This window comes from Rhinatrema bivittatum, chromosome 8 (assembly GCF_901001135.1).
Source record: "Rhinatrema bivittatum chromosome 8, aRhiBiv1.1, whole genome shotgun sequence".
NCBI lineage: Eukaryota > Metazoa > Chordata > Amphibia > Gymnophiona > Rhinatrematidae > Rhinatrema > Rhinatrema bivittatum.
The window spans coordinates 204,637,648-204,660,062 of record NC_042622.1 but is presented as its reverse complement, the minus strand read 5'-3'; the positions used below and the strand labels follow the sequence as shown (position 1 = coordinate 204,660,062).

General features: G+C 44.8%; 1 protein-coding gene across 1 annotated transcript in view; it reads left to right on the top strand.

The window, feature by feature from the left end:
* SRRM3 (serine/arginine repetitive matrix 3) overlaps nt 1-22,415 on the top strand; it is a 236,955-nt gene that overhangs the window by 84,387 nt on the left and 130,153 nt on the right. The window contains exons 3-4 of the mRNA XM_029613117.1: nt 18,862-18,996; nt 21,085-21,165. Coding sequence (XP_029468977.1) covers nt 18,862-18,996; nt 21,085-21,165 — 216 coding nt within the window. The remainder of the gene's footprint in view (nt 1-18,861; nt 18,997-21,084; nt 21,166-22,415) is intronic.

Below are 22,415 nucleotides of genomic sequence, written 5' to 3'. Positions count from 1 at the left end.
TATAGCTTTTGAGCATGTCCTCTTGGTTCAGGAGGAGGATGGTGCTTGTGAACACTTCCCAACTTCTCCTTGGGACCCCACAGCCAATCAGAATGCCAATAATAATGATTCATGAAATAATTATGCATGCCTTTGGAAACCTAGTAAATGCACATTTATCTTCTGCGTCCTCATTGTGGAAATCTTGAAAAATCTGACTGGTGAGGGTCATCAAGATAGAGCTGAAAAGCCCTGCCCTAAGATCTGAGACAGTCTAAAGCCTCCTGTCTGCTTGGGCCCCAGGAAATCCCTGGAATAACGTTTCTGCCTTCATTCCTTTTGCCAGAATCATAGTAACATAGCAGCATAGTAAAATAAACAAATGGTCCATCCAGTCTGCCCAGCAAGACTTTCCAGGATTGTAACTGCCTCTCCGTGCAGGTTACCTCAGTTCTTCATTACCATCCTAGGGATCTCTTGCCTTCTGGAATTTATTATTTTGGTACTGTTTTCTTTTCTCCCCCACCTCCACTGGGAGGGCATTCCAGGTATCCACCACCTTTTCCGAGAAAAAATATTTTCTGATGTTGGTCCTGAGCCTACCCCCTTGGTGCTTCATATCACGCGCCCTGGTTCCATAACTTACTTTCCATTGAAAAAGGTTAATTTGCCTCTTGTCCATTTCTAATACCTTTCAGGTATTTAAAAGTGTATTTTAAATATTGAAAAGAATAAAAAAAAAAAAAAAAGAACATGTTTCTATTTATTTTGTATTCCTTTATCTTCCAAGTGACTTCACTTCTGTGATGGAGGAGACTGGTGTCCTTCAGAGAGCCGTTCTAAGTTCTGCAGGAACAGGGATAACTGTCCCTTATTTCCTTCAAAAAAATCCTGATATCAGAATAAATTGATTTACTGGTCCCTCGGTCTCCTCACATGGACAGATCATTACAGACTTTTCCTTAACATTACAGTCATATCTAACCAATCAATTTCTTGTTTCTTTCTTACTCCTTTCCTTCTTCTCATACATTTCTCTTTGCGCCACACCATGGAACCAGTCACGGATGGGGTTTATCCCTCCATCCCAGATTACACTGATTAATAATCATATGACATAAGCTAATATGTGCCCTTTCTTCTTCCCTTCTTTTTCTTGTCCTCCATTTTAGATCCAAGGGTAAAGTGGTCCTCCATTTTGGAAAAAGTCCATTTGAAGTTTCCCCTTTCCTTTGTTCAAAACATGTTTAGCAGAAAGATAAAAGGAGCATCTTCTTGCTAGTTTCATTATGATTTCATTCCAGGTGCATTCTAATAATAAAAGCATAATTTCAGACAGGTATTTCTTAATCTAAGTATTTGACCCATTACAAACGCAGTAAACACATAATTGCTGAGCTTTACTTACTATTATTGTTCCACAGTAGCACTTCCTTAGCTGATCTTTGTAAAGAGGCCCAAGATAGCCATAACCAGATGGTCTTAACCTATTTAAGATTCCTCCGTTCTCTGCTATTCTGTTGCTATTTTTCCTGTCCTCTTTCTTCCCATGTCTGGGTGCTACAAGTTAGGTGATCACTGCCTCCCAAAGGTGACTGTGATTTTTGCTTGCCTTCTACAGCCCACAGCACCCAGGTACTAGCCAGGCCTGACTCTGCCTAGCTATTTTATTTATTCATTTATTTATGTTTATATACCGGCATTCATGTAAAAACCATATCACATCGGTTTACATCTCAGATTAAGCATCGGTAATTGAAATTGCATTTAAAATTAAACATTTAAAAACTAGTTAGATATTATCCATTTTGCTTAAAACATCTAAATAAAATAAAAATAAAAGAACAACTGTACATTGAGAGAGAAAATCATAACATTTGAGGTCTAACAAGTGCGGTCTCACCCAGGCCAGTGTTATTGGGGGTCTGCTACTATACTTCCTTAGTTACACAGAATGCTGTTTCTTACCATCTCTGTACTCGTTTCTAGAAGGGATTTTACTTTGCAAAGAAAAACTTTCCAACCCCAGCTGGCTTAGCTGAAAAATCATCGAGCTTCATAAAATGGTTGCAACACTAAAAATCAGTTTAATACTGAGCCTTCAGAGGAGATCCAAATTAGACCCGGAAGAAGTCTGATAGGTGTGGGAGCAAGTTTTGTAAATTAATTTGATCTCCTTCAAACAGAGCAAGATTATGATGGGGATCTGAGGAACTGCAGCGCGATGCTGTGGCCGATGGGCACAGACCTCCAGGCCCTCTGGAATCCGGTAGAAGCAGGCTCTCGAATCATCCTGTAGGTGTCACCATTGCACAATGACTGGGACGCCCACCCTCCCTCAGCATGGCCTGTGAATACCACCACCACATCATCCCCACTGCCTGCCAGGCTAAGGAGCCTAAACTGGGTCCAGAAATTTAAACTGGCTCTCCTGTCTGCTGCCAAGGGACAAGCTACTAGGCAGCCATTGATGTATGCCCTGATTGAAAAGGATCTCAACTATCTGATTCCTCTCGTCCCTTTCCTTTTCCCTCCTCCCGCTCTTGGGACAAATCCTATGAACCTCTTTTTGGAACATCATCAGTGTTTCCAGGAGCACTTCTTATTCTGGGAGAGAGCATCATGAAATGGATCTCCCTATTATGACCTTTCAGTACTTACAACTGGCCCAGATCGGTCACTGTCAGAGACACTTTGCTGGGTCTGATGGACCATTGGTCTGATCTAACATGGCACTTCTGATGTTCTTATCAGCTGAGCCAAACAGAGGGTAATGAGTCAGGACTTCATTATTCAAAATGCACTGTTAAGGCACAGATTCTCATTTATTCTCTCACAAATGATGATCTGAGTCTTAATTGTGTATTTCAAGCAATGAATTCCTGACTGTTGAGTTAGCTCATAATACAGGGGGCAATTTTGAAACTGTTGCAGGAGTGCAAGCTCATTTTCAAAGGAAAACTCCATGCAAAGCATCCCTTTGAAAATTCCAGCTGGTGGGGGGGAATGAGTTATTTCCCTCCCCTGACCCAATCCTGCCCGTTTCCTCACGGGTGCTGTGAGCAGCATTGTGTAATTTGACCTGCAGCGAGGGGAAGCAACTTTACATAAGAACATAAGAACATATATGCCATACTGGGTTAGGCCAAAGGTCCTTCAAGCCCAGTATCCTGTTTCCAACAGTGGCCAATCCAAGTGTCTCCCATTATTACTGCACTACCAATTTGGTTAGCTTCCCTAATTTATCTTAGCACTTCACTGTCTCACCATCTTGGCCAGGTGGAAGGTAGTATACTCCTATCACTATACTCTTCCCCAACACACAAGAGATTTCTACCCATAAAGATTCGATTGTGCATTTAGTCTCATGCAGGATCTTAATCTTGTTGGACTCTATGCCATCCCGGACATAAAGCGTCACACCGCCACCACGATGCTCCTCACTGTCATTGCGATATAATTTGTACCCGGTGTAGCATTATCCCAATGGTTATCCTCTTTCTACCATGTCTCTGAGATGCCAATTAAGTCTATGTCATCATTCACTGCTATACACTCTAATTCTCCCATCTTACTTCTTAGACTTCTGGCATTAGCATACAAACATTTCAAAGTTTGTTTTTTGTTTTTATTAACATTCTGCTTTTCAGTTGACAGGGATAAATTGGAATTTTTTTTAGCTCAGGTGAGTTTTTAATTATAGGCATTTGGACTACTTTTCTTATTATTGGAATCTCTCTGTTGGGATGCCTTAACTCTAATGCTTCATTAATATCCTTTGAAGTTACCTCCCTCTGAAACATGTGCTGCTGAGCGACTGTTGGCTTTCCCCTTTGATTTAGTTTAAAAGCTGCTCTATCTCCTTTTTAAAGTTTAGTGCCAGCAGCCTGGTTCCACCCTGGTTAAAGTGGAGTCCATCCCTTCAGAAAAGACTCCCCCTTCCCCAAAAGGTTCCCCAGTTCCTTACAAAACTGAATCCCTCTTCCTTGCACCATCATCTCATCATTGCATTGTAGGGGTGTGCATTTGTTTTCGACGTATTGGCAATCCACAACATATATGTCCCTATTCGTTGAATTCATGGGGTCATGAAACATATGGCGAACCCCCATAAATATAACTCCCCCCCCCAACTTGCCAAAAGTCCCTGGTGGTCCAGCGGGGGTCCTGGAGCGATCTCCTGCACTCGGGCCGTCAGCTGCCAGTATTCAAAATGGCACCGATAGCCTTTGCCCTTACTATGTCACACGGGCTACCAGTGCCACTGGTCAGCCCCTGTCACATGGTAGGAGCACAAGATGGTGCCAACTGTCCATTGCTCCTACCATGTGACAGGGGTCGACCAATGGCACTTTCAAACTACATCCCCCTGCCCCAAGAAATATGTGAGAAAATAATGAGGAACAGTCCTCCTTTAATTGCCTTTGAAAGAGATTTTGTTTCTGATTTTGGTACTTATCAAACCTAGCAGAGATCCATACAGTTTTCTATAGGCAGTGGTTGTGTGCATGTGATGAGTGAATGCATACAGTTTATATATGTGTTGTGCTGGATTCTGTTTAATGCATGTGTATGATGAATTTATTGGTGTACATGGGTGAATTTTGTTTTGTATGTGATGTGCAAGGCTAAAACACTGCACCACTTACCTGATTTAGCAAGACAGGAAGCTGGTGGGTCAAACAGTGTGTATGTGTTTATTGGATATATATGTCTGATGTTTTGTTTGATGTGTGGGTTATGTTTACTTATTTATTTAAAAAATTTGTAGTCTGCTAATCCAAAAATCTTAGCAGATAACAATAAACACACATAATAAAATCAGCAAAATACAATCAACAAATTATCTAAACAATACAAAACTCAAACAAATTAAATGTTACAAAAAAGTACAAATGTAGATTCCAAACAATAGGTAAAGCAGCATAGAAACCCGCCATAAATGTGCAATGAATCTACCAAACAAAAAGGACAGCTCCTAGTGCCCAGACCGTGCCAATTCCTAGCCCTCACTGACCTGGGAAAGATTGGGAGAAAAGATAGCTTTTGAGCTGCTTCCAAAAATGAAGCAGGTCATTTTCTAACCTCTGTGTTATGGGAGTCTCCGTTTAGTGGACCCTTGGGCCGACCTGCTGGAGACTGGGAAAGGTGGTCAATGTCTCTAGTATGTGGCAGGCCAGGAGGCAGATGGTCAGGCAGGACGTAGATGCTCTTCACCCTGGAAGCTGGTGCTCCCCCGAGAGGGGACTGTAGGAGCCCAACTGCTGGGACTTAGGTGGCTTCACCCTTGGAAGCCAAAGCCCCCCCGGGAGGAGCTCGTAGGGGCCCGGCCGCTGGGACTTAGGTGGGTTGTGGATCAGGACAGGTAACTGGAACCAGATTAGGACAGTAGCAATACTGTAACTGGGTACGGGTTCTGGAACCAGGCAGGAACTGTAGCAAGACTCGGGTACTGGAACCAGGCAGGAACTGCAGCAAGACTCGGGTACTGGAACCAGGCAGGAACTGTAGCAAGACTCGGGTACTGGAACCAGGCAGGAACTGCAGCAAGACTCGGGTACTGGAACCAGGCAGGAACTGCAGCAAGACTCGGGTACTGGAACCAGGCAGGAACTGCAGCAAGACTCGGGTACTGGAACCAGGCAGGAACTGCAGCAAGACGCGGGTACTGGAACCAGGCAGGAACTGCAGCAAGACTCGGGTACTGGAACCAGGCAGGAACTGCAGCAAGACTCGGGTACTGGAACCAGGCAGGAACTGCAGCAAGACTCGGGTACTGGAACCAGGCAGGAACTGTAGCAGGACTCGGGTACTGGAACCAGGCAGGAACTGTAGCAGGACTCAGGTACTGGAACCAGGCAGGTACTGTAGCAGGCAGGCGGGAACCAAACAGGCACTGTAGCAGGCAGGCGGGAACCAGGCAGGAACTGCAGCAAGACTCAGGTACTGGAACCAGGCAGGAACTGTAGCAGGACTCGGGTACTGGAACCAGGCAGGAACTGTAGCAGGACTCAGGTACTGGAACCAGGCAGGTACTGTAGCAGGCAGGCGGGAACCAAACAGGCACTGTAGCAGGCAGGCAGGAACCAGGCAGGAAATGCAGCAAGACTCGGGTACTGGAACCAGGCAGGAACTGCAGCAAGACTCGGGTACTGGAACCAGGCAGGAACTGTAGCAGGACTCAGGTACTGGAACCAGGCAGGTACTGTAGCAGGCAGGCAGGAACCAAACAGGCACTGTAGCAGGCAGGCGGGAACCAGGCAGGAAATGCAGCAAGACTCGGGTACTGGAACCAGGCAGGAACTGTAGCAAGCAGGCAGGAACCAAGCAGGTACTGTAGCAGGAATGGAGCAACAAAGCAAAGCGGGTCACTCCGAGGCACAGCGCAACAAGAAACCGGGAGGCTAACCCGTTGCAAGGCAAAGACTGGATGGCTGCGGCCGGCTTATCAAGGCCGCGGCATCTGACGTCAGGAGTTGGGTGGAGTCACCACTGGCGGGAAACGGCCTAGAAAAGCGCCCAAGTGGCGCGCGCGCACACGCCTAGGAGCCAGACATCCAAGGGAGACCTCACAGCGGCGCAACCCCAGTGGGGACGCCGCCAAACAGGCCGCAACCCAGGCCTCTGGAAGCGGGAGCAGGTCCGGGAGCTTAGAGGTAAGGGCCTGGCCGCGGTGCTTGCAGCCAGAACCGCAACACTCTGTGGGGTAGATTTTAAAAAAGTGCGCCTTCGCGTACTTTTGTTGGCGCACCAGGCGCAAACAAAAGTACGCTGGATTTTAGCAGATATGCGCATAGCCGCGCGTATCTGCTAAAATCCAGGATCGGCGCGCGCAAGGCTGCCGATTTTGTGCAGCCGGCGCGCGCCAAGCCGCGCAGCCTGCCTCCGTTCCCTCCGAGGCCGCTCCGAAATTGGAGCGGCCTCGGAGGGAACTCGCTTTCGCCCTCCCCTCACCTTCCCCTCCCTTCCTCTATCTAACCCACCCCCCCCCGGCCCTATCTAAACCCCCCCCTTACCTTTGTCGGGGGATTTACGCCTCCCGGAGGGAGAAGTAAATCCCCGCGTGCCAGCGGGCCGCTAGCGCGCCAAGACGCAACCTGGGGGCGGTTCTGGAGGGCGCGGCCATGCCCCCGGACCGCCCCGGGCCAAAACCACGCCCCCGGGCCCACCCCCGAAACGCCGCGTCCCGCCCCCAAAACGCCGCGCCAATCGGCCCCGCCCCCGACAAAAAACCCCAGGACTTACGTGAGTCCCGGGGCTCTGCGCGCGCCGGCAGGCCTATGGAAAATAGGCCTGCCGGCGCGCAAGGCCCTGCTCGCGTAAATCCACCCGGATTTACGTGAGCAGGGCTCTTAAAATCCGCCCCTGTGTGTTTTATTTATTTATTTATTTAGACATTTTTATATACCGTCGTTCCATGTAAATATCACAACGGTTTACAAAAATCACATTCATAGCTATACATCAGCATGCAATGAATGAAGGGTTACAGGGTTAGTATTCATCAACGGGCATTAATATCTATCAAATAAAGTGTTCTGAAACATATTAACTGAGGGGTAGGTTTTAATATGTGTGTGCGTACATCCATGTGCGCACTTTTCCTGGCGCGCACACTTGGATGCGCTGATTTTATAACATGCGCACACCAGTGCACGCATATTATAAAATCAAGTGGCCGAGTGCACGTGCGCACTGGATTTTATAATCTGTGCGCACAAGTGGAGGTGTAACTTTTGCAAACTCCACGCGGCGATGCAATTGGCACTTCCCGGTTTCCTAACCCCCTGTCTAACTTCCCTTCCCCTCTCCTCCCCACCCCTAAACCTATCCTACCTTACCTCTTTTTTTTTATCTTGTCACTTGCTGCTTCTCGGGAGCAGAAGTAATTTACGCGCTAATGGCTGCTGTCCTGGCCGACCTCCATCCTGCCCCGCCCTCTTTTCAGGCCCCGGCACTTTTACGTGTTTACGTGTACCGGGGTTTACACGCGTGGCTGGGGCCGTTTGAAAATTCGCACAGCGTGCATAAGGCCCGGCCACGCGCGTAAACCCCGGGATTTACGTGCGCAGGGGTTTCAAAATCTACCCGTAAGGATCTAGAGCAAAAGATGTGAAGTATAGAAAATAAATTAATATAACATATTTCACATTTTGTTCAGTGCGTGGAGCTTTTTACAATCTCTCTTTACGTTTGTTCTTCATGTATCAGTTAGTATCTCCTGTCCTTCTTGTAATTGCAGCTCTCTGCATTCTGATGTTTCTAAGTTAGGTTGCATGCATTTATGAATAGCCATGTTTTTAGCTCACATTTAAATCTCTTTCTCTCTGGGATCACACGTAACATCTCAGGTAGAGATGTTGGTCCTGCTATGGAAGACGCATGATCTCTTACATGTGTCAGGTGTGTGCTCCGTATTGTGGGGACAGTCACTAGTCCTTTATTTTGAGATCTCAGTGTTCGCTGCTGTGTGTACGGTTGTAATGTCGCACCTATCATACCGGTGTTACTGGAATGAGTGATTTTGAATATTAACGTTAATACTTTAAAAGTAGATTCAGGATTGTACTGGCAGCCGATGCAGTGAAATCAGTGAGGGTGTGATGTGATCACATTTCCTGGTTCCTATCGAAAGTCTTGCTGAGGCATTTTGTAGTACTTCTAATGGTTTTAAGGGACATGCGGGAAGACCGAGCAATAAGGGATTACAGTAGTCTAGGTTTCAGAAAATTAGAGTTTGCAATACAGTTTGGAATTCTTCGAAAATTAGTAAAGGTTTCAATCGATGTAATAGATGCAACTTGACGTAACCTGTCTTAATTTATTAATGTGCTTTTTCATAGTAAGGTTCTCATCTAGCTGGATACCTAAGTCCTGTATTTGGTTTGAGGAAGTAATTTGAAAATTTCTCAGGTCTAGAGTCTTAGCTATCGATGAGTTTCTACTTAACCAAATTATTTCAGTCTTTTTAGAGTTTAATGTTAGTTTAAGTTGTGATAGTTCCTGCTGTATTGCTTTCTTATAGGTTAAAAGTGTTGATGCTGTATTTTCAAATGATTTGGAAAATGGGATGTAAAATTGAATGTTGTCAGCGTAGACGAAGAATGTGATTCCTAAATCCACCAGTAATTTGCACAGTGGGAGCATGTAGATATTGAATAGTGTTGCTGAGAGTGCAGAGCCTTCAGGGACCCCCGTATCAATATGGAAAGCATCAGATATGCGATTGCCTAATTTAACTTGGAATGTTCTTTTAGATAGAAAGGAGGAGAACCATTTAGGTGTGTTTGTTGTGGGCACTTCTGTGTGATGGTTTTGTGATTCCTCTCTGAAGTGTGCAGGTATGCAGTGTGTGTATCTACATTATGTGATGTGTGTCTGTGTGAATGTGCTTATCGTGCACGCTTGTGTGTGATGTTATTACATGTTGGTATGTTGTTGTGTGTGTATTTGCACTGTATGTTTGCAAAAGGTGTGTAGCATATGTGTCTGTGCCTGTGGTTGTGTGTGTAGGTGGGTGTGTGTGTGTGAAGGAGGAGACCATTGGATCAATGTATGTCTGTACTGTCCTGTCTGAGGCCATGACATATTGTTACAAGTGTCCTTTCTTCTGGATATAGATATCCACAACAGTAGTCACATAGTCCCGCTTACTTATCCCTTTTTGCGCTGTACCTGAAAGCTGTCCTGGTCTCCCCGCTTGGTGCCTGCAGGACCAGACAGCTGAATGTCATGTCCACTGCTGTCTCCTGAGGTGGAGCATTGCTGTTGCCCTTGCACCCATGACATGCATCCACGGTTGGCATCGCTCCTGCAAGTCGTGTGGAGCAGCGAAGCCACTACAGGAAAACCCTATGTGCCACTGAAGGCATGTAGCTACGGCATGGTGTGTGCTGGTGGGGTTGTAATGTGTTTGTCAAGCTTCAATAACGAGTTCCACTATCTTGCTATATAGCTGATAGCAGGCTTTGGAGAGAAGCCAGCGCCCCTAGTGGCCACTGGCAGGAGAGTACTGACAGACAGAGGGATACCACAAAGCTTAAGTTTAATATAAATAGTTAACGACGGGGTTTTCTTTCCGAGAGTGCTTGCCCAGTGCTGAGTACCGACACCTTTTTCCTCCAGCTGTGGTCCTTCATAAAAAAACATGCATCCTATTCCTTCATGTGGATACTGGCACCTTTTTTTTCCCCAGAAAGATAGCACTGGATAACAATGCAACATTTTGAAAAGTGATTGAATCAGCAGATTTGAAATCATCCCATACTATGTCTACATCCCTTTTTATATATATATATATATATATATATATATAAAAATATATACCTGCTACCTATATATATATATATAAAATATATATACCTTTTATATATATATATATATATATATATATATATATATATAAAAATATATACCTGCTACCTGTTCATTGTAAGACATTAACTTGTCAATGTTTCTGTTTAGAATGTAAACCGAATTGATCAGTAACTCTGTTATTGGAAAGTCGGTATATAAAAGTGCTAAATAAATAAATTAATAAATAAATAAATATATACATATATATATATATATATATAGGATAAGCTAAGCAGGCTGCTATAATTTTGTCTTTGTTTTTTTCAATTTCACTGGCACACAAATTGAGCCTAATTTTTATACTAGTTTTCTTGAAAAATGCTATCACACCCTGACAGCTGTAATAAAACAAAATGCAATCTTATGCATCACGCTCCAATGGGTGGGGAGTTATCTGAAAATGCACAGACCAGTGTTCCCCGAATGGTGCAGGCAATCACTACCTAGATCTGATCTCGCTCAGTCCCCGACTGCGGAGTACCTCTGCAAGCATGCAAGCAAATTTAATGTCTACTCTTCCTGCAGGGCTGGAGGCTGTGTGGTTCTTATTATTCTGTGGTTCCCCTACAGCCTTGGTGTTAGCGAGGATGTGTTTGGAGTGTTCTTCTGCTACATGGAAGTCATGGTGTGGAAAAGAGCCTTTCCAAAGGCTGCAAGGCTGACTCCAGCTCACATATTCCCTTCTCTCTTTCACACTTATTTTACTGCACAGTGAGCATGGAATGCAGAACTTGAGATGTGCCCTTCCTTTAGCTGATGGGCATCAGACCATTAGCTGTCATCATTGGATGATGGGACATGGAAGATTGGGCATCCAAATGGCAGATGAAATTTAATGTGGACAAGTGCAAGGTGATGCATATAGGGAAAAATAACCCTTGCTGTAGTTACACAATGTTAGGTTCCATATTTGGAGCTACCACCCAGGAAAGAGATCTAGGCGTCATAGTGGATAATACTTTAAAATCGTCGGCTCAGTGTGCTGCAGCAGTCAAAAAAGCAAACAGAATGTTAGGAATTATTAGGAAGGGAATGGTTAATAAAACGGAAAATGTCATAATGCCTCTGTATCGCTCCATGGTGAGACCACACCTGGAATACTGTGTACAATTCTGGTCGCCGCATCTCAAAAAAAGATATAGTTGCTATGGAGAAGGTATAGAGAAGGGCAACCAAAATGATAAAGAGGATGGAACAGCTCCCCTATGAGGAAAGGCTGAAGAGGTTAGGGCTGTTCAGCTTGGAGAAGAGACGGCTGAGGGAGGTCTTTAAGATCATGAGAGGTCTTGAATGGGTAGATGTGAATCAGTTATTTACACTTTCGAATAATAGAAGGACTAGGGGGCATTCCATGAAGTTAGCAAGTAACACATTTAAGACTAATCGGAGAAAATTCTTTTTCGCTCAACGCACAATAAAGCTCTGGAATTTGTTGCCAGAGGATGTGGTTAGTGCAGTTAGTGTAGCTGGGTTCAAAAAGGTTTGGATAAGTTCTTGGAGGAGAAGTCCATTAACGGCTATTAATCAAATTTACTTAGGGAATAGCCACTGCTATTAATTGCATCAGTGGCATGGGATCTTCTTAGTGTTTGGGTAACTGCCAGGTTCTTGGGGCTGGTTTGGCCTCTGTTGGAAACAGGATGCTGGGCTTGGCTTGATGGACCCTTGGTCTGACCCAGCATGGCAAGTTCTTATGTTCTTATGGTTTGGACATGAGTGGCGAGATATCCAAACTTCAGTCCTGGGAGGTGGGCACTACCAACTCAGTGAAACTCGGCTCCTAAATTTAGGTGCTCAGCCCTCACCAGTTTTCAAAGGGATTGGTTTAGGTGCCTAAACCGTTTGAAAATTGACCACTTAGTATTCATCAGAAGACAAATGCAGGAGCACTAGTGCAGCCCATTCACAGGAGCACTAACGCAGTGTATACACAGGTGCTCATAGTAACATAGCAAATGATCACAGAAAAAAATCAAATGGCCTACTCAGTCTGCCTAGATACTCCTGGTCACATTGCCAAGGATATATCCCATCTGCCAGCCACAGAGCGTGACTGCTTGCAAGATATCACCCCTTATTCAAGAAACGTTTTGTCATCTTTCTCGACTGTTAGTCCACCCTTCTGGGTAGCTGAGCATGGAGGGAACCACTTCTTAGTTCACAGACAGTTCCCTTCCCTTCCCATGTCCCACCTTCAAGGTCCCACAATAATCCAAGCCGTCACCATCACCAACTTGGCTGTAACCTAGACATCCAATCTCCTAGGTTCCTGTGGCCTTTCCAGACAATACCCCACTGCACTGACCTAGTTGACACAAGGAGTGCAAAACCTGCCAGACAGACTTGGCTATGTGAGCGCTTGCATTTCCACTGGGACTTCTGTTTTGTACTGTACTGGCAGCCTGCCAGATAGACCCAGCTGCTAATTAATTCTCTTGTGGCTGCCTGTCCAACAGGCCTGGCTATGTGAGCACCTGTATTTTTGCTGGGACTTCTAGTTCTAGTTATTGTACCAGCCGCCTGCAGAAAGACCCAGCTGCTAATGAATGCTTTCACTATTTCTTCAATTCTTTTGTTTGCAACTAAGGCTCCTCTGTACTTATCCCATGCACTAGTGCAGCACGTTCATTAGAGCACTAATGCATCAGATTTACAAGAACACTAGTGCAGTAAATTTATAGGAGCACTAGTACAGTCCATTTACACTTATACACAAATAAATGACCTAAACCTTTATTCTGGGCAATAGAAAAGTGTAGAAAATATTATGCACAGAAATATATCTTATGCAATGGAGCATTCTCTGGATCATGTGAAAAAAAAAATCCCATTGACAAGACTTGAGAGGCTCTCAGGACTGAGACTTTGCTTCTTATAGAAATGCTTCACAATAAAGGGTTCTGAGATAGTGGGGGTCCAGTATCTTTTGGGTTAATCCTGAGGCAGTGTTGGGATCAATAACTGCATCTAATGATATTACGTAGCCCAGGTAAGCCTTCATGGGAGAACCAATTCCTGGTTATTGTAAATTTCATTCCACTGAATCCCAATACTTTTCCTATTAAAAAAAGAAAAGGCTGAAATGAATGGGAGTTTATGAAAACTCAGACTGAATCAGCCTGTAAAGACTGACCTGACTGAAGCAGAAGCATTAGCTGTATATCCTTACCTACGTACAGTGTAGTCATTCCTTTGCAGTTACATAGGAATGTGACAGCAGGAAAAAAAAACCATGCAACCTATCTAGTCTGCACGTTACATAAATCATTCATGTAATGCACCTTGAGCGCAGCTGTGTGTAAGCAGGAAACAAAAATAACCAAATAAATAAATAACCTCATTAAATGTGCTGGATGGCCATTGCTGCAGGATGTTGCATAGGTCACTTTGCTAGCATTTGCTTAATGGGGATTTTCAGGATGATGATGGGATGTTTCAGGGATTACGTCTAGCTTTTCTTTTTATAGTAGTACAGCAAGGGAGGCTTAGGAGCACCCAAGTATACACCCAACTTGCATGCGACATGAACCCAGTCTAAACCATTACTGTGTGTCACAGAGCAGTGGGATAATTATAGTGAGCTTTCAAGAGACAGACCGTAGCGAAAACTTAGTAAAGTAAACAGCAGCTGCTCCTTGTTATGTTGCAACAAAAGAAATCTATTTTTATTTAACACATTGGTATTCTTTAGCAATCCTAACCTGGTTTAGAAAAAGATACCTTCCCTGTGGTATAGTGAAATACTCTTATAATGAGGCGCTTTGCTAAATCAGGGAGTCATTTCCCGACTAACTCAGTTGTGACCCATGAGTTGAACATCTCTGCTCACTTCTGCAATAAATGGAGCTCAAGGGGCTGAAAGACCTCTGTCGTGATCTAACGCTCGGGCCGATACAGGAGCGCACTGTTAGCCCAGGTTTGGACACATGTTTTCGACACGCTAGCTTTACCCCTTATACAGTAAGGGGTAATAAGACGTCGAAAACGCGCAGCCAACCCCCCCCCCCCCCCCCGAAACTAATAGCGCCATCAACATGCAAATGCATGTTGATGGCGCTATTAGTTATTCCCACGTGATACAGAAAGTAAAATGTGCAGCCAAGCCAAAGGCTTGTGTTAATTTCAGCAGGCACCGGGAACGTGTACAGAAAAGCAGTAAAAACTGCTTTTCTGTACACCCTCCAACTTAATATCATGGCGATATTAAGTCGGAGGCCCAAAAGTAAAAATAAATTAAAAATCTGCCCACGGCCCACGGGTCAGAAGACGGACGCTCAATTTAGCCGGCGTCCATTTTCCAAACCCGTGGCTGTCAGCAGGCTCGAGAACCGCCACCGGAAAAATTGAGCGTCGGCTGTCAAACCCGCTGACAGCCGCCGCTCCTGTCAAAAAGGAGGCGCTAGGGACGCGCTAGTGTCCCTAGCGCCTCTTTTTACTGTGGGCCCTCATTTGCATCTTCTTCCCCCCTGAATCACACGCACAGGAGAGTATAAGGGGTAAAAATAGCGCATGGAGAACGTGCGGCCAAACGGGGGCGCACTGTTCTGTATTGTCCTGAATGAGAGAGTCTGCGCTTAAGAATCTCCCAACAGAAGTCAATCCTCAACCCCGGCTGCGGAGCAGCCTTGGACCTCTCCATGGTGCTGAATGCTGCTGCGTGCCTACAATGCCGATGACAGGTGAATAGAACTCTAAAGTTAAACCTCCCCTTTTTATTGCTTTCATAGGGGTTGTTCTAGTCAAAACTACAGAAATAGCTTTGCAGGGACAACGATTTGTAGCTGTTTTAGTTTTATTTGGAGTACAGGAGGCTACTCACGCCCCTTAATACCTAAGGCCCTGTGCTCACTCCAGAAATATTTACAGCAGTATAAAATAACCAGAAGATGAATCTCTTGATCTGTGCATGCACTTTTGAAAATACTGTGGACCTTTTTTCACATTCTTGCTGTTAGGTGCAATTAATTTAATTGAAATAAATCTCCAATCCTTCTTGAAATTACTATATTTGAGTCCTTTTTTTTTCATAGTGATCCAGAGGAAGGCAAAAAAGTCCCCATGGAATATGATCCAGAATATTTTGCAAGTATTTTTTAAAATTCCTTCCTGAACCCAAGGAGGGATTTGGGACAGGGTCTTGAATCAGCACCTTTGTTCCTTGTAGCTATGAAATGGAGGTGCCATTAAAAATATTGGCCAATATGCAGTCAATAGCACCAAGACTTATCATATTGGCTAATATTCCTTGGTTTAGTGTGATTTTTAAAGGGCTAATTTTTAATAGAAGTTTTATTATCATCAAGTAACTTGTATCCTTATTGCAATATCCACTAGTTTTACTTTAATGCAGTTCATGTTTTACAAGTAATTATCTCCCATCATGTGTTGTTTATTACATAGTAGTGCAGGAGTTTACTCTGGAGCAATTTCATTTGATCCTGTTCTGGTATACTAAGACATAAAGGCACAAATATTTGTGTGTATGGGACTCTTTTCTTGGTAGTTTGCAATTACTGAGGCTCCGCCCTCCTGGAGGTCTGTGAACCTCTGCAGCATGTGTATTTATGTGAGTTTATTTAGCATTGCTGGAAATTCATATGTGTCCTTGGGTTTCTTATCAACAACTAATGCGGTATCCAGACTTTTCCCTAATGTCAGTGCAGGAGGGAGCACAGCTTCAGCATCAGGCTCCATTTTCATGGTCCAGATGTGGTACTATTGAAGAAACACAGCAGTGAATAAGGAGAATCAAGGTCTAGCCCAGAAGAAGACGTGGATGCAGTTTGAGGGTCAGCCGTGACTGAGGATGCTGCAGAGGTTGCATTCACAGCCCTAAGGGGGTGGGGTAGAGATTCCCAACCATCGCATGACAGCACTGCATATCATCGCCTTGTGGAAGGAGCCCCTGACAGAGGATTGTCACTGCAGTGACTGGGCTAAGCGAGTTGAGAGAGGGGTAAAAATCAGGAGGGAAATCCCTGGGTAGTTGTGAATGAAAGGCTCATGGCATGGAATTCCAGCCCCAGTTCCTAGTGAATTGGAAGCCCCAAAAAAGCAGAAGGAAAACTGCCAGTCCCTTCCCCTCTCCCTCCCCCCACCTCCGAAAAATAAAAAAAAGAGTAAAGTGAGATGGATGTGATAGAGCAGCTACAACCAGCCTCAAGATTTTATTTTAATAAATAGAATCATATCACCCAGGGCACTTCCTAAACCACAACCTCTCCCGCTCTCTCTCTCTCTCCAGAATTGGATCTTGGCCCAAGGATCACAAAACCATCCTTATGATGTGACTTGCGAACCTTGGAAATTGTTAAATTGTAACACTACATTCAGCCACAGGTCAAGCTTCTGTTGGTTAAAAAAAGAAAAAAAAAAGCCTTCTGCTTTGAAAACATAGAAGCATAGGTGAAATGTCTAGAGAGTTGTATTCAAAGAGAAGAAAGCTTTGCCTGGGCTCGCCCCTGTAGTGAATGTTATCACCCTCCTGCCAGTGCCGCATAATCTCCTGGTAATTGCATTTACTGCATTTAATAATGAAGAAATGTTTTGACCTCTTGTGTGTGCTGCCAAAAATTCTTCCAATAGACCCAATCAGCTAAAAGCATGTCCTGAGGAGATTTAAGTTCAATAACATTATTTTTTTTTTTTTATTAAAAAAAAGTTGTTTTTTTTTAATATCCAGTGGGGGGTTTTTAAAGGTTGCTTTGGCAGCTCTTGAGCTGACGGATTATCCACACGATAAGACAGTGTCCTGGGTCTTGTAAAATTATTGTGGCAGAAAGCAGTAAATTGTTTGCTTCTCAGGCAGGTGGCTTTTCAATCCAATACTCTGGGGTAGCAGAGGCTTACAAGTATTGCCCCATTTCTCATTCTGATATGTTATGGGTAACTCTGAAGTTGTCAGCTGAGGAGAAGCTGCTGCTGAATTAAAGGTTTTTTCACAGAGTGTTTATCACCACTGATAGTCTTGGCCAAGGACTATAAACCTGGAATGGAAACCATTAGACAGTCAGATGGCAGGATTCACAACCATCATTGCCCTTGCTGGCCTCATGGAATACTAAATGGGCCAGCCCGACTACTCAAGCTGACTAATGCTTTCATGATATCCAGGTTCAAGGCTGACCATGCCCAGTCCGCATCCTGGAACCTTAGTAGGCCAGGATACCTGTATAGTGGGCCAAGAAACGGGACGTTGTTAATGCCCGAGCTTTTGAGATCCCTGCTCCCTAACCTATTGGTTCTGAATCCAGTGCTCAGGACCCAGCCAACCAGTCAGATTTCCAAACAGTGGAGGAGTGCATGCAAACCTATCTCATGCGTATCCACTGGGAATATCCTGAAAACCTGAGTGGCTGAGTGCGTCTTGAGGGCTGGGTTGAGCACCACCACTGCCCTAACCTAGGTATTCCCCTACAACACTAGGGTTACCATCTGGCTCCATTTCTCCAGAACAGACTGATCCAGTCCTGCTGTTGCCACCTTGTATCTATGGGTTTGCAGCCCCACCTTTCTCAGGTGAACTAACGGCAAGTCTGCAGAGGTAGTGGGGTAATCCCAAGACTGGGGAAGCCTGTCCAGATTAAATTGGTTTTCCATTGGTAAGTCTGTATCAGAGATGCTTGTGGTCACAGTGATGGAGTGGAAGAGTTGGTATCAGAACCTTAGAACCTGAGGATGGGGGGGCGGGGTGCAGAGAGGGAAGCCTGTCTTTTATTGCATTATTAAACAGTCACAATAAGACATTTCCCAGCCTGCGTGGGAGTGAAATTACACATGCTTAATTCATCATACTCTTCTTTCAGCTTGGGAGGGCAATTTGATAAGTCATTTATATCTGGGTAAAAAGGATTTTGGGGGAAATTACCTACCCTCCTCCCAGCTGACAGTGTGTGCGGGGTTGGACAGAATGCATATTTTTATCCATCCTAGAAGGAAGCATTCCCGGAGATGTGTTGAGATCAGGAGCAGAAAATAACATGCGTAGATTGCAGTCTCAAATCTGCATGCGCAATTTTTCCATGGGAAAAGGATCTGCAGGAAAAGCAGATACAAATATCTGCGGGTAATTTGTCCCTCAGGCAGTTTTCAAATTGAAAGTACATGCACACTTTCACTTTGAAAATAGGTGCAAAGACTGTGGGTAAAAAACGCACCCCCGCAGACTTTACAGCAATGTGGGCAATGTGAAAATCGCTCCTGATGTCTCACAGCATACCCACAATCTATTTGTGCATAATTGGTTATCAAATGACCCTTCAAAATGGATTGTTGTAACTGAGTGGTTAAAGTCACATGACTCATTTACTTCCTGGTCATTCAGGGATCTCATTGTAAAATTAAAACGGTTGCAATTATTTTTCCCCGTGCATGTCACCTTCGAGATGCGCATAAGCTCACTGGCTTCGACAGACTGGGGATCCTGCAGGGTTGACGCGGGAAGATTTCTTTTTTTAATAAGGCCCCCTAAAATGCAATATTTTGTCTGTTTATTGTAAAATCTCTCCCTCTTCCCCCTTCTGATAGCATCATTGAAAACCACCACCTGACCCATGAGGAGGAGGGTTCCATGGCGTACCCGGTGTATGGAGAGGGAGGCACGCTGGAGTACGACTGTCACGCCCACTGGTACAGAGATGACAGCAGCCACAGGGAGTACAGGTGAGCAGCCAGGGCAGCCTCTTCCTCACACCACCAGAGTATAGCGCTAGGGCTGGGAGTTGGGCGAGCGCCTTCTAGAAATGTTTCGGTCATATCAGATTTATTTCTAAAACTATATGCGAATTAAACAGTAAGGCATGACGAGGAGCACGGTGTTGATGGATATCACCCCACTTTGTCCTTCAGCCACGCAGGAAGTGCTGAAATACCACCACGGCAAATATGGCTTGAAGTAGCTTATTGCATTCATGAAATTATTATTCTTTAAATAAGAATGGTATTTCACAGAGTATGGGCCTAACTCATATTGTTACGCTAAGAAGTGGTTCAGGGTAGAATCTTCGGCAGCCACCCAGGGAGCAGAGCTTCTTGCTAGCATGGAACAGGTAGATAGAGATGACAGCCTCTGGCCCGTAGGATCAGAATCTGTGATCATTTCATTTTACTGACCTAACATCTAAAAGTGATGGAAGAGTTCGGAGACCAGCAGCCCTTTAATATAAAGTAAAAGATTATCATTACCCATAGAAAAAGTAGCTCCAGGATAAGGGAACATGATATGGGGTTGGAGGGAGAGAGCATCCAAGGGAATGTAAGGAAGTATTTCTTTACTGAGAGGGTGGTAGGTGCCTGGATTAGTCCACCAGCAGACACGGTGGAACCGAAAACAGTGATAGATAGAGAGCGCGGTGGTAAGCGCAAGGGAGGGAGATAACTTTAGGCTGAGTAAGGTATGTGGTGACACAGTAGACCAGGATAGCTAGGCAGACTAGGTGGGCTAAGTGGGCCTTATCTACTAACCGTGCTTATGTTACTGTGTTATTCATATTTTATTGACTTTAAAAAGTCTTTTAATTCTATCTGGCACCCCAGCCTCAAACATAAGTTACTGTAAACTGGAATTAGGAGGAAAACCATTGATATAATTAATTCCATATATTCATCCATCTATCTGCTATAAGATAAAGGTGAACTACCTGCAGAAGTCAGACAGGGATGACTTCTGATCCCCACCATCTTTAACATCTACATCAATGATCTTCCCATACTACTGGAGAGATCTCCAGCCCCAGGACTGGAATTAATTAACTCAGAGATCAATGGCCTGCTGTATACAGATGATCTGGTCATTTTAGCTCCTTCCCCAGAAGATTTGCGAGAGACCTACTGCAAATCATTGGCCTTATAGGTGAATCTGAAAAAGAAAACAATTATTTGAAAAACAAATCTCTTCATGTTCTGATTGAGCTGAAAATCCAAAGAAGAAACTGCCAGACTGTGAAAGGGCGGAGTAATAAAGGGAATGGTATGAACAACCTGGTGAAAGTGGATAGGATTCTGCTACTGGGTTTGCCAGGGAAGCTGCTCCTTTAAATCAGCGGTAGAGTGGTCTGGAGCCAAAAGACTGTAGGTTCATATCCTGTGCTCCCTAGTTGGAAAAATAGGCTGCAACATTTCAGAGTGCCTAGAAAGTGTGGGTCTTGCATACAAGCTTAAAAAATTAGAAGAAATCATTGGCTAATTCAATTAAAGGTATCCCAGTCTGCAAATAATCCATTTTCCTCTAGGCCCGACATGGCTATTAGTAATCAACATTACCGTTCACTCACATAAAGGCGGCAATTTTCCATACCGCTTGGGCAGGTGAAAAGTCGGCAGGTACCTTTAACCGTGGATTTTGCACCTGTTTTCAAAGGAAATCTACACATACATACGTTCTCTTTAAAAATTGCCCAAGGGAAAGGTCCCTGCAGACCCGTGCATCTGCTTTTCCTGTGGGCACTTTTTTCCAGCCAAAAGAGTGTGTGTAGTTTTAAAAAAAAATGCAAAACTACATAGGTTGTCGCCTCCCCAGACCTAACCCCCTATATGTAATGCTTGCAAGAACAAGCGAGTGAAATGGCGCAGGGTGCCGAGGCCCTGCGTGCGCGCTTTTCCGTGCATTACACGGTGGACAGTTTTCAATTCTGTTTCCCTGGGAAAAAAGGCTTTCGAAAGACGCTTTCCTAGGGGACTGCCGCCCGTTCTGATAGGATGTGCAGGCTCTGCCAGTGATCACAGTTCTCCTTCTCGGCTTTTCCTTCGCAGGACAAGACGGCGACTGAGCAGCTCTGCCTCCCCACCACCCAAGAAGAAAAAGAAGAAGAAGTCGGGTCGCAGAAGGAGCCGGTGGGTGCCTCCGTCTTGCCTTCGTTAGCTTCTCGCTCCACCCTCTGACCCCCTCCTTCCCGGAGGCTCCATCTGATTCTCTCTCCGTTCTCTCTTTTCCTCCCCGAGTCTTTGTCTGCATCTTTCCATGTATTTATTTATTTTATTTACTCAAATAAAACGTGCAGGGTCGATCATCAAAATGCGCTATGGCGTTAACGCACACGATAACGCGTTAACGTCATAACGCATGCGATAACAGAATGGTCGCACAGCGCGAATGCAGATTTTTGGAAGGGGCGGGATTTGGGCAGGATTAATTGAAATGAGGGGGCGATGTTGCACGGTTTTAACGCCAGAAAACTACTGCACCTTTTTTCTCCCGGTGTTAAGCTGTGCCCAAAACTGCCATAACGCAATTCGTGATAAGTTTTGCAAACTGCATTTCAGCCATACTAGAAGCCAGGGAACATAGACTTCCAGTATTTAATAACGTAAACACGATAACCAGGATCTTAAATTGAGCCTTCAACTTCACAGGAAGCCAGTGGAAATGAGGTAATACTGAAGTTATATGCTGAGTATGTTTCGCACCAGACAGGATTCTTGCAGCAGTATTAAGTAATAACTGCAAAGCTTTAATGTACTTTTCTATCTTTCTCTTCCTTCATGTTTGCTTCTTCTCTCGCTCCCTCTCTTGCTCTGGCTTTATCACTGTTTGTCTTGTTCTCTGACTTTTTTCTCCATGACTGTAACATAGCCCAGACATCATGTCTTTGTCCATCTAGACCAGTGGTTCTCAACAGCTGCGTCGGGTCACACTAGTGTGTCGCGAGGTCACGGAAAGTGTGTCGCAGACCCAGCAGAAGGCTGCTCTTTCCTCATCAGTCTGCACAGGAGTTGGCTGATTTCTCCTTTATTGGGTATGAGAGGAAGCTGTTCTTCCTTCCTTCTCTCTTCCTGGCCTAGTGGGAGGTTATTCCCTTCTCTTTCACCCAGATCAGAGCGAGATATCACTAACTCCTGTTCATAAGGGCCTAGCAGGACCCCAACTTTATCTTCCTTTGCCTGGCCTGGCAGTGAGGCTGCTGATGCTCTCTTCATCCCATGGGGCCTGGACATGAAAGCAGGAGCATGAGGGAGAGAGGTGCATGCTCTATAGATCCACTGCCGACTTCTGCTGCTGCCTCGTCTTCTTCCTCTCCTCAATCTGCTGCTGGTGAAGCTGGAGGGAGTCTGTGGAGTGGACTGAAGCTTACGCTGGCTGGGAG